Source organism: Lathyrus oleraceus, chromosome 2 (assembly GCF_024323335.1).
Source record: "Lathyrus oleraceus cultivar Zhongwan6 chromosome 2, CAAS_Psat_ZW6_1.0, whole genome shotgun sequence".
NCBI classification, from domain to species: domain Eukaryota; kingdom Viridiplantae; phylum Streptophyta; class Magnoliopsida; order Fabales; family Fabaceae; genus Lathyrus; species Lathyrus oleraceus.
In genome coordinates, this window is record NC_066580.1 from 214918999 (window position 1) to 214934383 (window position 15385).

The 15385-nt window shown below is 33.9% G+C and overlaps 1 protein-coding gene across 1 annotated transcript; it reads right to left on the reverse strand.

The window, feature by feature from the left end:
• Nucleotides 1–1340: 1340 nt before the first annotated feature.
• On the reverse strand, nucleotides 1341–5078 carry LOC127118935 (protein NRT1/ PTR FAMILY 3.1). The gene is made up of 4 exons (XM_051049169.1): nucleotides 4807–5078; nucleotides 4497–4714; nucleotides 2906–3465; nucleotides 1341–2383 (listed from the first exon to the last, which is right to left on the reverse strand). Exons 1-4 carry the CDS (start codon nucleotides 4904–4906, stop codon nucleotides 1495–1497), a joined length of 1767 nt encoding a protein of 588 aa, XP_050905126.1. The 5' UTR covers nucleotides 4907–5078; the 3' UTR covers nucleotides 1341–1494.
• Nucleotides 5079–15385: the final 10307 nt, after the last annotated feature.

Consider the following 15385-nt stretch of genomic DNA (forward strand, 5'->3'; position numbering starts at 1 on the left):
CAGCAAATGATGCAGTGAGATTTATAAATGGTTATCTGATGCAAGTGTAACATAGATTATAGTTGCTTTGATATTGAGATTGAAGTAGTTAGTGTTGCTTTGTATCTTGACCGAGTGATTGTGATTTTAATAATATGAAGGAGGAGAAAATTCATATTAGAATCTTTAGTATGACCTTTGGTGAATATGCTCCTTAGATTAGTTTGAATTGAGTTCCTGCTGCAGTATATTTCGCATGAACTTATTTTAAGTTGTGGACTTGTGTTATTAACCAAGCCAACTCTGTCAGCAATAGCAATATTTTTCAATGGTCCTAACTGCAGCAAATTGTATTTTTATCAAGCTGTAAAGTTTGCAGGTGGTGTTATGGCTGGATATATTGGATTTGTTGTTGCTCCTATTAATGAAAATTATTTGATTTTGCACTCTAACTTTTCAGATTTTGCAAGAAGAAGAATTGTGTGAAAGCTTATATATCTATTCAGCATGAACCCACTCAACCTCAATCTATTCCATATCTCATTCAACCTCATATTATAAGTTTTTCTCCATTTTCAATTTAAATTTATTATGTGATTAAAAATATTATAAGTTTTTCTGCCGTTTTCAATTTAAGTTTATTATGTGATTAAAAATATTATAATTTTTTTTCCGTTTTCAATAAAATAATTAGAATATAAATTTAATATTTTAATATTTAGAAATTTAACAAAACAAAAAATTAATTAAATTCAAGTTATAAAGAACGAATGGATTCAAACTTTACGATCGATTTATCTGCAGATATTTTCTATAGATTTATATGCGACTTTTTCTTGTGGATCTTCCTTCCGAATATATTATCCACAAATTTTTTTGCTAGGAATCAAAAATATAGAAAATTAGTTAAAATCCGTAAAACAGTGTATTTTTTAGTAGTAATTTCCTCCATCCAAATGTATATCAAGTGAAATCTGGACTTTAAACCTATAAAATACCTAAAGATAAAATTTTAATGGTGTGGATTATCACTTTTCTCCCATTAAAATGATCACGGGGAGGAAAACCATTTCCAACATATCTATGTATAAAAGAATATTTACCGCGCATTATCGAAAATGTATATTTTGAAAAATACATATTTTTAAAAGGAAATTATATAAAACCATATTTAACTTGTTTTTTTTCTTCATCTTTTCTACAGCTAAGGATCAATTAAATATTTTTATATCTTTCTATAAAATATATTTTATGAAAAATATAAAAAAAATCTTAATCTAAATTATTATATTTAACTTTTCTTAATAAATATAAAAAAAAATTGTATTATATATTATAATCCGTTGTTTTGCAAATAAAAGGGAACACGAAAGAGTTTATTTTATTTATTGTACAGATGTGTTCAGCAATAGGTACATGCAGGTCATGGATACATCCCTCGTAATACTATAAGAGTAGTGACCAAATCCAAATCCAAATCTAAGCAACTCATGAATAATCCTTATAAAATTTTACTTAAAGTGTGTTGTTAACAAGCTCAATGTGGTTGTCTTCTGAACTGTTATCCCCTTTATGATGGACCTGAATTTTCTTGTAGGTGTACATTTTAGCACAAAACAAGTAGTAAATGAGATTAATGAACTGCAAGAGTGTGATTAGCCAATAAAAGTATTCCAACTTGCCCTTGTTGACATTTTTATCTGGAAGCCAATTTTCACCATTAGGCCCTGCAGTAAACTTGTGAATCAAGGTAACCAAAAGTGTACTAACATAGTTCCCAAGTGAAATAGAAGTCCAAAAAAATGCCATTGCAGTGCTTGTCATACTCTCTGGAGCTTGGTCATAGAAAAACTCTAAATGTCCAATTGACATAAAAGCTTCCGCCATTCCATGTAGACTATATTGAGGCACAAGCCAAAACACTGAGATTGGGATTATTTCATTTGCATGATCAACTAGTCCATGTTCCATAGCTACCTTTTTCCGCTTGATTTCGATGAAACCAGCTACCAAGGTAGCGAAAAGGGATATGACAAATCCAATCCCCATTCTATGAAGGAAGGTTATACCTCGGTCGAGACCGGTGAATTTTCGGGCAACGCGGATTAAGACACGGTCGTAGAAAGCGATTGTAGTGAGCATGGTGAGGATTGTGAATACTGACATGGATCCAGCTGGGATTTGGAAGGACTTGGTGAGGTGTCTGTTCATTGTTTTGGCTTGTTGGAGGGAGAACGTGCCTTGTTGGGCATATGCTGTGATTAGAATGATGCCTGATGCCCATATTGGTCCCATTCTTATTATTGATTTTAACTCTTCCACTCTGTGAACTGTGGATAGCCTCCATAAGTCTGGTGTTTTGACATTGTCTTCCTCTGTCACTATTGCTGCCTTGTCCAAAAATCTGTCATAAAGACCCATCACCATTATTAGTTCGATAATTAATATTTGAGACACTTATATGATACAGGCTTAAATAGGTTTTTTTATCTGGTAAGTTGAATTATATATTTATTTTTGAAAATAATTTCTGAATTTTTAATTTCTAAACTTAAAATCCAAAGAAAAATTATAGATTTTATTATGGATTTTACCTTTAAAAACTAATATTAAATTAAATTCAATAATTAAGGATTTTATTAAAAAAAATACAACAAAAAACAAAAACACTTTAATTTCTGGAGACTAGAAAGACTCTTTAACCGTGTGTGTATATATATATATATATATATATATATATATATATATATATATATATATATATAATTATATATATTATATATATATATATATATATATATATATATATATAATATATATAATATATATATATATATATATATATATATATATATATATATAGAGAGAGAGAGAGGAAAATGAATTAAATAGAAAAATATAGAGATGCATGAATGAATGTACTTACTTGAACTGTTGAGAATGAAGTAGCATTCCTCCCAAAGCAATATCAGCATCAAGTTCATGATTTTGGTATAACATATTAGAGTTAGGCACTTTTGTTATCTTCCTCTTACGAAAAGCAGCAACGCCCACTTTCACAAGTCGGGTAAACGGGCTTCCTTCCGGGTTCAAGTTGCGGTAAAGTTTATATCCACCAATGAATGTAATAATTGAGATAAACATTGCCGCCATGGGGATTCCTAGGCCCCACCCCCATCCAACATTATCTTGAATATAAACAAGAACAGTCACAGCCACAAGTATAGATGTTCCCATCACAAAATAATACCAATTAAAATATGTCCATGTTTTTGTTTTTTGATTTGGATCCAATTCATCAAATTGATCCGCTCCAAATGCAACCACGCAGGGTCGGATTCCACCCGACCCGAGTGCACTTAGAAGAAGTGATACATAGAGAATTGCCAACTGTCCTGAACTAGCTTCTTGGCATACCTCTTCCCCTTTGCATGGAGGTGGTCTTAACTGTGGAAGTACAGCTGATAATGTCAAACTAATCATACCCTGTCATTATTAAAAATGTCACTAATTAAAATATAATTCTCTTTCGTTAAATTTAACTTACTTGTAAGTTTTCTAGAGACATCAAAGAACACAGTGCGGATTCAAACCATATATTCCGTTTATTTATTTTTTAAATGTGAGTTTCAATCACTAATCTATTTGATAAAAAATATATTTGCAAAAACAATTTCATTAATACAGAAAATTAAAAAAATATATATTAAATAATTATAATTGTTGGGAAGGCATGGAAGGCATGGCCACAAAATTGTCCTCAATCTTATAGACAAATCATTAGATTATAATACTGACAGCATTAAAAAAAGTTATCAAACATAAAAAATGCTATTTTAGAAAAAATAAAACTTTTCATGATTTAGTTTTATTAAATTATTAATTCCTTTTTTAAAACTATTTTAATTATGAAAAGTTGACATCTATCAAAATATTTAACAAAGTAACTTTTTGTTTTCAAATTCTAACATCTCTATATACTCATGTATACAACTATATAGTTAATTTTTTTTAACTATGTTTCTTTTGAATAGCCAAAACCAATATATTAGAAACATAAAATGGATAAGTGATTCTAATATGTCTATATAAAACAACAATTAAAGAAAAACTTAACCCAAGAGACTAAAATCATGTTCCGAAGGGACACGGATTCAAATCTCCCTCTCAAGAAAAATTCTTGAAACTTCTTGTTATATAAAAGTTGGCACCGTAGTTAAAAATATGACATTAATAACTCAATTCAAAATAGAAAATTATTCTTTTTATAATCAAAATATATTTTGAAAGTATAAAAGGATACACCTATATTAGGTCAAAACGTTAATTCAAATATAATAATGAAGTATTGCTATCTTTATATGAAGTATTGCTATTTTAATTTTAATTTATTTCATTTCACAAAAACATTAGATGATTTGATCTTTATTTCTTGTGTTAAATGAAGTGTATATATATTTCTATAAATCTTGAAATGAAAAAAAAAAAAAGATAATATTGTAGAAAAAGAAAATTACTATCTGGTATATAATGGAAGCAACGGTAATAGTCATGAACTTTCCAGCATAAGAATCAGAAATGAAAGCACCAAGCAATGGTGTCAAGCTTGCAGTTCCACCAAAGTTAGTGAGAGTGTTAGCAGCTTTAGTTAATGGCATGTGAAGCTCTTTTGTTAGGTAACTTATCATGTTTGTATTGAAACCCACCACAGCTAACTTCTCACAAACCTCATTAGCTGCAAAAATGAAAAAATTATCAAATATATAATACAAAACAATGATTTCCAGATTTTATAAGTATGTTAAAAGATATATGAAGCTAGCTTACCAAAGATAAAGGGCATTGTGACAAGCCCTCCTTTTTTCTTTCTAGGATGATTACCATTCTGCTCCATCTTTTCAAAACTTTGTTCTTTTCTGCAGTGCATAAAATGGCTATATATTTAGATATTTATAGGGTAAGCTTGTGGTTTCGAGACCTATCACGGAAACCCTATTGTCAAGCGTTCATACTACCGCTTGTTGAGTTATGATAGCCACAAAATAATAAGATTATACTTTCTTTCGAACCGTAAAATAATTTGGCTTCCAAGTAATATCCCAATAAAATATAATTATAAATTTGATATGTATATATACACTGCTTTGTAGTAGATAGGGCCAACCCAATGCGAGTGAGGCTATAGCCTTAAACCTTTTTTTTTTTAGCTTTTAAAATAGATTTTAAATAGTGATAAATGAAGTATTTAATTTTCGTCTCATAAAAAATATTCAAAAAGCAGAAGTAGAGTTGACAATATGGGATTTTTTTTTTAAAATAATTAATTTTTTCAAAAAAAAATCGAAAATAATCAATTTTTCAAAAAAATACCAAAATAATCAAGTTTGGTAGAGGATGCGTCAGATGAATTGTCGCACCTCCATACCATTAAGAGGAGGCGCCAATAGCATTGGCACACATGCATTGGGCCTCATTAGGAGGCGTCAATGCTAGTGGCGCCTTAGTGTCTTTTGCATGGTGGGCGCCAATTCATCTGGCGCCTGCATGTGATGCTCATGTGGACGCCAATCCCTCATGCGCTCACGTGTTTTTTTCAATGGATGTTCCGTCTCTATAAATACCACGCCTTGCATACAATAATTTTCACTCAAATTCATCTCCTAATATCATAAGTTGTCTAGTTCAACCATCAATTTCAATTCTCTCTGTTTCAACAATGTCTGCATACATTCAGAAACGAAATGTTGATGTAATATTTTCTGCCGTTGCGGCTCCGATACAAGTTAGACTTTGGAACAGAGATATGTTTGAACGTCTTAATCGGACGTTGTACAATTGGTTAGAGGGAGAAATTGGAGAGGACGAACGGATTAGAAGAATACAATGACTTGTGTCCATGTTCAACCAACACGGAGAAGTGCGTGAATGGGTGGATATTAAGACCGACCAAGAAGCTCGTAGGATGACGCATTATATGTTCAAAATTATTTTGATGGTTGTAATTTCATAATTCTTGTATTATATTTGTTATAATTATTTGTGTTACTGTTTATGTAATGGTACTTCCGTCAGACGTCTACTATGAAGTAAATTTAGTTTTCCATATATTGCAACAGAGGTACTATGAAATAAATTTAGTTTTTCATATATTGCAACAGAGGTACATATGTATTTATCTGGTTGTGCTTGTTCCAACACTAGGACAGTTATTACGATTGTGACCTAGTTGACGGCATAAACTACATAGTCTAACCATTTTGTTCGTCGTATCCATTTCGGTTCGAATCCGGGTGCTATAAGGGCGACCCTTTTTCTTCCTTCGCATAACTTCGTTGTGTCAGACGATGTCCCATTGATATTCTGGCCAATAATCCTCTTTTTCCACTACCGAAAAACTAATTTTATAAATATTTGAAAGGTTTGCGACTTTGTAAACTTCAGATAGCAAGTAGGATGGATCCCTTCGAACCTTTGAGCATGCGACAATGACATGAGAGCAGGGGGTACGAAAGGCTTGGAACCTTCCGCAGTCGCACCAACCTCTATCTAGTTCAACTCGGTATTGTCCCATCGGCATGCCCTCATTGTGATCCATGGACTCGACAACACTAAACCAACCTTTAGTTCGGTCAAATACCGTAACCACGTGTGTGTTTGCTTTGGCAGCTTTATGTCTGATGAATTTCATTGAAGCATCACTGAACAACTGCCTAAATTGTAACACTGAACTCCATTTTGAGCGTCTGGTTTCAAACAATGCCCCTAGCCTGAAATATGTAGCCTGCACCAAAGCGGTTATTGGTAGGTTATGGATGTCTTTGAAGACAGAGTTCATTGATTCCACAAGATTTATTGTCATGTGGCCACAACGTTGACCGTTGTCGAATGCCCTAGTCCACTTCTCCAACAGAATATTATCGATCCACCGTACCGCATCTTCGTTCGACAGTCTTATTTCCCCGCGGTAGTGTTTGAAAGAAAGTTCTGATAATGTGTAACCTGCATTGATAACCTTCTTACGCAACGTCTTATCTTTGATTTCTCGCATGAAATTCTGAGCAATATGTCTAATACAAAACACATGCGTCGAAGGAGGATTTTGTCAGTCGTTGTCAATGTTATTATATGCACTGATGATTGAGGGGTGTCTATTAGAGATCAAACACAAGTTAGGCTGAGGTGCAACGTGCAATCGGAGATTTCTTAGGAAAAAACTCCATCCCTCGGCAGTCTCCCCTTCAACAAGGGTAAAGGCGATTGGAAAAATATTGTTGTTCCCATCTTGTGCCACTGCCATCAGTAACGTTCCTTTGTATTTTCCATACAACCATGTACCATCAATTTGTATAATTGGTTTACAGAAAGAAAAACCTATGATACATGGTTGATACGCCAAGAATAGACGGTGAAATATTTTATTTCCAACAGCACACGTACCATATGGTGTATAGGCGAGAAATGTTTCCATCTTGACAATTGTCCCGGGAGCATATTGTTTTAGAGCCAACAAGTATTTTGGAAGTTGTTTGTAAGACTCCTCCCAATTGCCAAACACTTTTTCAACAGCTTTTATTCTAGCTATCCATGCCTTCCTATATGATGGAGTGTACTCGTACTCTGCCCTAATATGCGAGATTATTGTACTCACCTTTAACGACAGATTGTCGCCAATGACAGACAATATTTCATTGCATATTAGCTGAGAGCTTAATTTACGATGATCCTGCATTGGGTTTGTCAGCATGCATGTGTGATCTGGACCCATTGATCCAGTCTCCCAAGACTCGCTCTTCTTCCGGTACGAAGTTGACAACCTAAAAAGGTAGTGCTCATTCGGACAATAAACTTTATACCTCGATGCGTCAGTTCTGTCAACTCTGAAATCAGATGATAGTTGCATGTGGAATTTCTTAATGGCTTTTACACATTCCTCTTTTGTGAGAAATGTGTCTCCTTGTTTCAGAGATCCTTGCATTTGCACGTAAGGATTGTACCATACATCTGCCAAAGGTTCACCTGAACCAAATTTTAACCTTGTTATGTGTTAGGGTGGGCAATATACATGACTTGCTGGTATTGGCTCCTCTTCCTCTTCAGCGATCACCATCGAATCAACCATGATCTCAGGTTCCTCTTCTTCGTCGTCTGGAACATTCACCTCAGCTTGTTCATCATCAGTCTCACAAAACACTTGTGACTGATCAATGTACTGAGACTCTTGTTGTTGATGTGGTAATATATACAACTCTATATCGTTGTAACCGGATTGTTCGTGACTGCCAAACATATGTTGAACATCATCATCATCTCGAATCTTCTTCTGATAAAATTTTACCTGGTTTTCTGCAAACCATATCGGATTTTTATAGATGATCTGACCCACATTATTGCACTGTAATTTCTTTTCTATTCTTTGTTTCAGATGTGAAAAATTTGATCGCCGATCTATTGTAAACCGAGTCACCTCCGTGTTTCAAAAACAAAAACCGAACAACTGATGATCAAATATTTCACCTTCGATGTGGGCACTGATCATGTAATGTTGTGTGGAAGACATTATGTTGAAATATTAAATATGTAGATGGTTTGAATGGAATTGAATGCACTGCTAAGTTGTTCATTTGCACATCATAAATAGCTTGGTCATTGGTAAGTTGGTCGTTGCATTGATAACTTGGTCATTGTATGTACAAACTTGACCATGCATGTAGTAGAAGGAATCCAGCACGCAGATAAAAGATTGACAAGAATACACATGCGCAAGGGAATCAAAGAATCTCTGATCTTTGTACCCTAAGATTCCAACCTAGGCGCCCATTCCCTAGGCGCCATAAAGTAACTGAGGTGCCAAAGGGTTTGGCACCTCTTCACACAAACTAGTCTTAGGCGCCACTAGGAAGGGCGCCCCTTCCAATTTCCCTACACTTAGGCGCCAAGAGGAAGGGCGTCTCTTCCTTGCATGTGAGAAATCACATGTAGGCGCCAAGAGGATTGGCTCCTCTTCCCTTGCATGTGCTTTCTTCACATGCGCCAAGAAGATTCCTCACATGCTAGCTTTGTCTTCCATTCTGAATTTTGTCATTCTCTTGTCTCCTCTTGCCTCTCTATGCAACCAATCACACTCTTTTTAGGTACCAAACCTACTCACTCATTCATCTATAAATAGTCTCTCATATCAACAATATCAAATCATCTTTATCAATACTCAAGTATTTTCTCTACCACACTTCTTTCATCTACCAAACTCAAGCTTTGCAAATTCAAATCATGTCTTTGTTGACTATGGGCGATGAACACAGAGGCACAATCGAGAATATCTCGGCATTTGTATGTTATCTCTCTCTTTTAGTTTCTATTTTTGGATTACTACTTATAGATATCTTTTTTGTGTTATACTTTTGTTATCTCTCTCTTTTTAGTTTCTATTTTTGGATTACTTCTAATAGATATCTTTTTTGTGTTATAGCTTTGTTATCTCTCTCTTTTTAGTTTCTATTTTTGGAATACTTCTTATAGATGTGTGTTTGTTGAGTATGTATTTCTTCTTCTAATTGTATTTTCTTTCTTTTTTGTTATTAGGATCCGAAGCGGTTTAGATGCCAGGTACATGAATATGTACCCCACGATCCTTTAATAGAACCATATATTAGAGGATGTGGATTTGGAAATCTACTAAACATTGTTTTGTACTCGGTGGACTACAAGTTCATTCTGGCTTTGTTGGAGAGGTGGAGACCCGAGACCCACACATTTCACCTTCCGATTGGTGAGTGTACCGTCACACTTGAGGACGTGTACATGTTGTTGGGTCTCCGTATAGACGGAAAGGCAGTGAATGATGTTGGTGTAAGCCCTAGAGGCCAATACTTTTGGTACTTGTATCGAATTATTTAAAAGAATTTTCTTTATTATGGTTGATTAATAAAGTCCCTGGAATAGATAGTCCGTTTAATGTATTAAGTGTGACTTAATCATGAGAACACATTAAACATAAGGACACTATTCTTAAAGTATCCGTAGTCGAGCTTTAGTGTGAAGTGGGATAACATTAAAGCATTAAGACTATTATGTTTGTAGACTGATGATCACATCTCATGGATCATGGATAATGAGTTATCAAGTCTTAAACATAGGTATGAATATTAGGAGTAATATTTATACCGGATTGACCCGCTATGAGAATACTATATAGAAAGTTATGCAAAGTGTCATAAGTTATTCTCATGGTGATAATAGTGTATACCACTCTTCGACCTGAAACCATTATGGATCCTAGATGTAGAGTCGAGTGCTTTGTTGCTGATTTAACGTTGTCCGTAACTGGATAACCATAAAGACAGTTGATGGGTACTCCACGAAGCATGCTGAGGGACATGAGTGTTAAATGCGTGATTTAATATAATTACCAACGCCGCGAAAACCTATAGGGTCACACACAAAGGACGGATTGATGAGAGATAGAGTAACTAAGGAACACCGTAAGGTACGGTGCACTTAAGTGGGAGACGAAATATGGTAAGGTACCAAATACTTAAGTGATTTTGGGCATATTATAAGATATGGGCCAAAATACACTTAAGTGGGATTTTTAGCTTGAAGCCCACACAAGTGGTTCTATAAATAGAACCCCTTGGGTAGAAGCATTGTCACTCCAATCCACTCAGACAGAAATTCAAGTAGAGACTTGGAATTTTGTTTCCCTCTTTCTCTCACTCAAAGCCTTCATTCATAACAGCTAGCACTGCGACTGAAGGAATCTGTTCGTGTGGACTGAGTAGAGACGTTGTCATCGTTCAACGTTCGTGATCGCCCCATGGATCTGTATCAAAGGTTTTGATCATTATCAGAGATCTGCACCAAAGGTTTGAATCGCCACAAGAGGTAACGATTCTATCACTGATCATGCCCATTCGTAAGGATCACTAAATGGAGAAATTTTTAAATTCCGCTGCGCCTTGGATGACAATTCTCCAACAAATGATCGAGTTAACCAAGACAACAATATATGCAATAAATTATTGGATGCCCCTTTGTTAGACGACGAAACTGAGGGAGACACACCCGGTCAAGCAAGGGGGCAAGGTATAAATTTAAAATACCTAAAACAATATTATGTCAGTATAGTATTGTTCGATGATTCAACCGAGTATGAGAAAATAATAAAAGCTCGGTGTTATATTATGATTTTATTTGGTAACTTTTTGTTTCCAGAAAGTACAGGTAATTTTGTGAATATAATAATGTATTTACCTTTATTACGCAACATTAATAAGGTAAACACTTATAGTTGGGGTTCAGCTGTGTTGACCCATCTATATAGTGCAATGTGTAGAACTGCAAAAGAGAATACTTGTACTCTTTTTTCATGTGCTTATTTTCTTCAAGCTTTAGGGTGGTCGAGAATGTCGTCGCTCGCCCCGATAAATGAGCGCCCATTCGTGTTCCCGTTTGCAACCAAGTATGTCTAACACTTTACCATTCACCATTTAGTTAATTATATTTATTATTATAATTAACAGTAAATAATATTTTTCAATTCTTTTTATTATCTTAGGTGGTCAGTAAGGGGAATGAACTACAACATGTGTCTGAAACACGCTATTGTAGTCTATCGAAATCTATTGGACCACATTGGACATGACGATGTAATAATCCTACAGAATTATATTTTAATTTAAAAATACTTCTCAAATTATTTTCCATCTAACCATTTGGTATTGTTTTACAGTTTGTTTGGAGGCCATATCTGGGTCTAAATCATGATATGAACCATGACGATGCTGCAGTTTGGACAGCGAAGACACCGATTATCCAATTCACTACGGTGGAAATGCACCAAAGTGACCGGGTCAAACTGCAGTTCGAAATGCTAAACAGATTCTAGAATCTCCCACGTGTTTGGGGAATTGACATCAATAAAGGGTCGATGCACAGTGGGATTATTCTGACTGGAGAGACTTTGCAAAAGACATGTGTCGTCAATGGAGGAATCGACGACAACACATCTTGAACGAACCAGTCATCCAAGGTGCAAGACCCACTCAACAATATATAGCATGGTTTAGGTCTGTAACAACTCAACAATTTGTATCTGAGCCGCGGTATTTGATGGATCCACGCCAACTTGATTCGTCATCGTATGCCCCACATCAATTCACCACCCAACACCAATGTGAACCCACCCAAACCCAACAACCAACCACACAACATCAACCGACCACATGCACCCAACAACTAAACACCCAACATCACAATCCGTTCATGTCAACCACCCAATAACCAACCATCCAACGTCGCACCCCGTTCATACCACCCACCCGAACACAAATCCAAGAATCAAACCCCGCATCCACAACCGTCTACAGCCCAGATAATTCATATGGGTCACTTCATCGTAGCCCCCCACTAATGAACACCCAACCACTGTTTAACTATAGTACGCCCCAGGAACCATTGCATCGTTTTCAAAACGACTCAACGACCCAATTTGGGCAACTATATCGTCCCCAATTCACCCAACCCCAACGCCCTAACTACGATGACATGGGCACCGAACTCCATTACGGAAGCGTCGTTGGTCAGAGCCCCTCCGGATATTGGGAGCAAATGATGACACATCTGTCAAATACCGCTAGAACTTCCGCCGGACCTTCCAACCAACCATCGCTCGATCAGGTCAGCACCCAAAGACCACAAACACCTCAAGACAATCGTGGGAGACCTCGGAGACAAACTAACACACTGGGATGTGGAACCGGGGGACGTTATAATCGGGCAGGTCATTAGTTTATTGTCAATCCAATGTAACCAATTATTACATGTTTAATGTATTTATTTATTTTCATTATTATTTCTTAGGTATTAAATAATAAATATTAAACATTAAAAATAAAAAAACTAAAAAAGTTAAAAAAATATAAAAAAAATTAAAAAATAATAGGGGGGGTGTATGCGCCAGATGAATTGGCGCATACATCCACTATGAAAAAGACACTAAGGCGCCACTAGCATTGGCGCCTCCTCGTGAGGCCCAATGCAAGCGCCACTAGCATTAGCGCCTCCTCATGAGACCGAATGCATGTGCGCCAATGCTATTGGAACCCCCTCTTAGTGATATGGGGGTGCGCCAATTCATCTAGCGCATCCTCTACCAAACTTTGTTATTTTGGTTTTTTTTGAAAAATTGATTATTTTTGAATTTTTTATGAAAAAATTAATTATTTTGAAAAAAAATTCACAATATGGTCTTGTAAGATTTTGATGGGTTTAATTCTTGATGGTGTGCATTTCTCTCAAATTTTTAATATTTTTTTATTTTTTAAATAATTTCTCATGTACATAATTTTGAAAAAAAAATTAACTTCTATAGTTTTCTTTTTTCAAATTAAAATAAATTTTAAAATTCTTTTTAAAAAAGATTAAAATAATTGACACAAATTGAAATAAATAATAAATTTTAAAATTTTTAAAAAGTTGATTTAATTTTTAATTAAATATTATTTTAAAAATATTGTAAACTAATTTTGGTTTAGGCCTCAAGTAGTAGGTATTGGACAAGATAGGTAGGTTTGTCATGTTATATACTATACTTTATCTCCCCCAGACAACTTGCAATGTAGACTACAATTCATTTTATTTTTGTAAAATGGAATATTGTGTTTTGATAAAATAAAAAAGTGCTATTGAAATCCACAAAATTGATATAATATACTATACCGACAAAGAGAAAATATAAATCTAAATAATTGTGTATTGTACTTCACATTTACATGTATTTTTCTTGATATTTATTATTTAAAAAATTTACTTTTAAATAAATTGAATAATTTTTATATAGTCTAAATATAAAACTTATTTAATTTATTTAAAAGGTAATTTATTTATAATAAAGATAAGAGGAATATTGTACTAATGATCATAACATGATTATTTATACTTCACTTATTGACCTTACATTCATTAACTAAGCCCAACAACCTAAAGAGTTACTAGTATATAACAAGTAACTTAAAAGCAGATTTAAATTACATTTTAATACTCCATTTTAATTCAAAGTCTTGAGTAGTTTGGTTGGAACATTTTTTATCTGATAATCTGTTATGTATTATGTGTTATGTAATACGTTAAAGTAATAATGTCCTTACTTAATTTTTAAGAAAGTTTCAATGTTGCGCTCCTATAATCTATGGGATTATTTCCAATGTTAATTAATGTTCTTTTATCGTTAATTCCATTTCTTCTATTTCAATTATTTTTATTTCAATTAATAAAGATTCTATCACACTCTTCGACAAACTGCATTATAGGCTGAGATATATTCGACTTCATAAGAAGATATAATCACAACTGTTTATTTTTTGGAGCATCATAATTGGAGAATTGAATATCTTGATCATATATGATATTGTGTTTCTATTTTCTACTTTGTTTCTACACCAATATGAGTAATCAAAATTAGTCATCTTATCCTTATTACTATCAGATTTTGTAAATAAGATGTTATGGTATATTATTCCTTTAAGATATTTTACAATCCTCTTGACTTCTTGCACATGGAACATTTTAAGTTGTTAGATGAATTTGCTCAGCACACCTACATTGTGATAAATATTATGTATGAAATTGAAAGCATACATGAAGCATCCAGTCATTTACTTGTATAGAGTACTCAACATCATTGTCATCTTCATAATATTAAGCTCTTCATATGAAATTTTATGTTCATGCTAAATTTGAGATTCTCCCTCTCATTGTGATTGTTTTCTATAATGAATATATCATTCACATATAGAATATATTCAGATTGTCTTGATTCAAGTCTTTCACATAGATTTTATGTCTAATTGTACATTTAAAATATTCGATCTCCATTAAGAACTCATAAATTTTCTTTTCCCAAGTTCCAAAGCTTATTTTAGACAATAAAAATCTTATTAAGCTTCTAGATCTTATCTTTTTCACTTTCTACCATGAATTCTTGAAGAATTCTTGAGGTTGTTCAACATAAACTTCTTCCTCAAAACATCAATTGAAAAATGGAGACATGACATCTAGTTGAACAAGAATTCATTAAGTGAAGTTAGCTATAAATTCCACAAAACATTTAGGGATATCTAATTTCTCTTCTCTTATCATCAACACTAAAATCCACAAAACAAAACAAACAAACATTATAGATTTCTTTCCCAAATTTTTCACCTCCGTCTTCTTCCCAAAATTGATGGGCAAAACAAACAAAAGAGCTGTAAGAAAGGTGAAAACCCCGTACCAAAAACCCATTCTAAAACACTTAGTTATTGAATTTTAAATATCTGGCAACTGTATTCAAACGCATAAACAGATTGAACATTTCCAATAGTAATGGGCCTATGATATTTGTAACTATTAGATCAAGGGTATGCATCAA

What these genes read in the sequence shown, in the direction of transcription:
- LOC127118935 (XM_051049169.1), bottom strand. Translation starts at nt 4,906, where the DNA reads ATGCACTGCAGAAAAGAACAAAGTTTTGAAAAGATGGAGCAGAATGGT. An exon ending in CACAATGCCCTTTATCTTTG is followed by an intron (nt 4,715 to 4,806) that starts GTAAGCTAGCTT and finishes TCATTTTTGCAG; the next exon opens with CTAATGAGGTTTGTGAGAAG. An exon ending in CTTCCATTATATACCAGATA is followed by an intron (nt 3,466 to 4,496) that starts GTAATTTTCTTT and finishes TAATAATGACAG; the next exon opens with GGTATGATTAGTTTGACATT.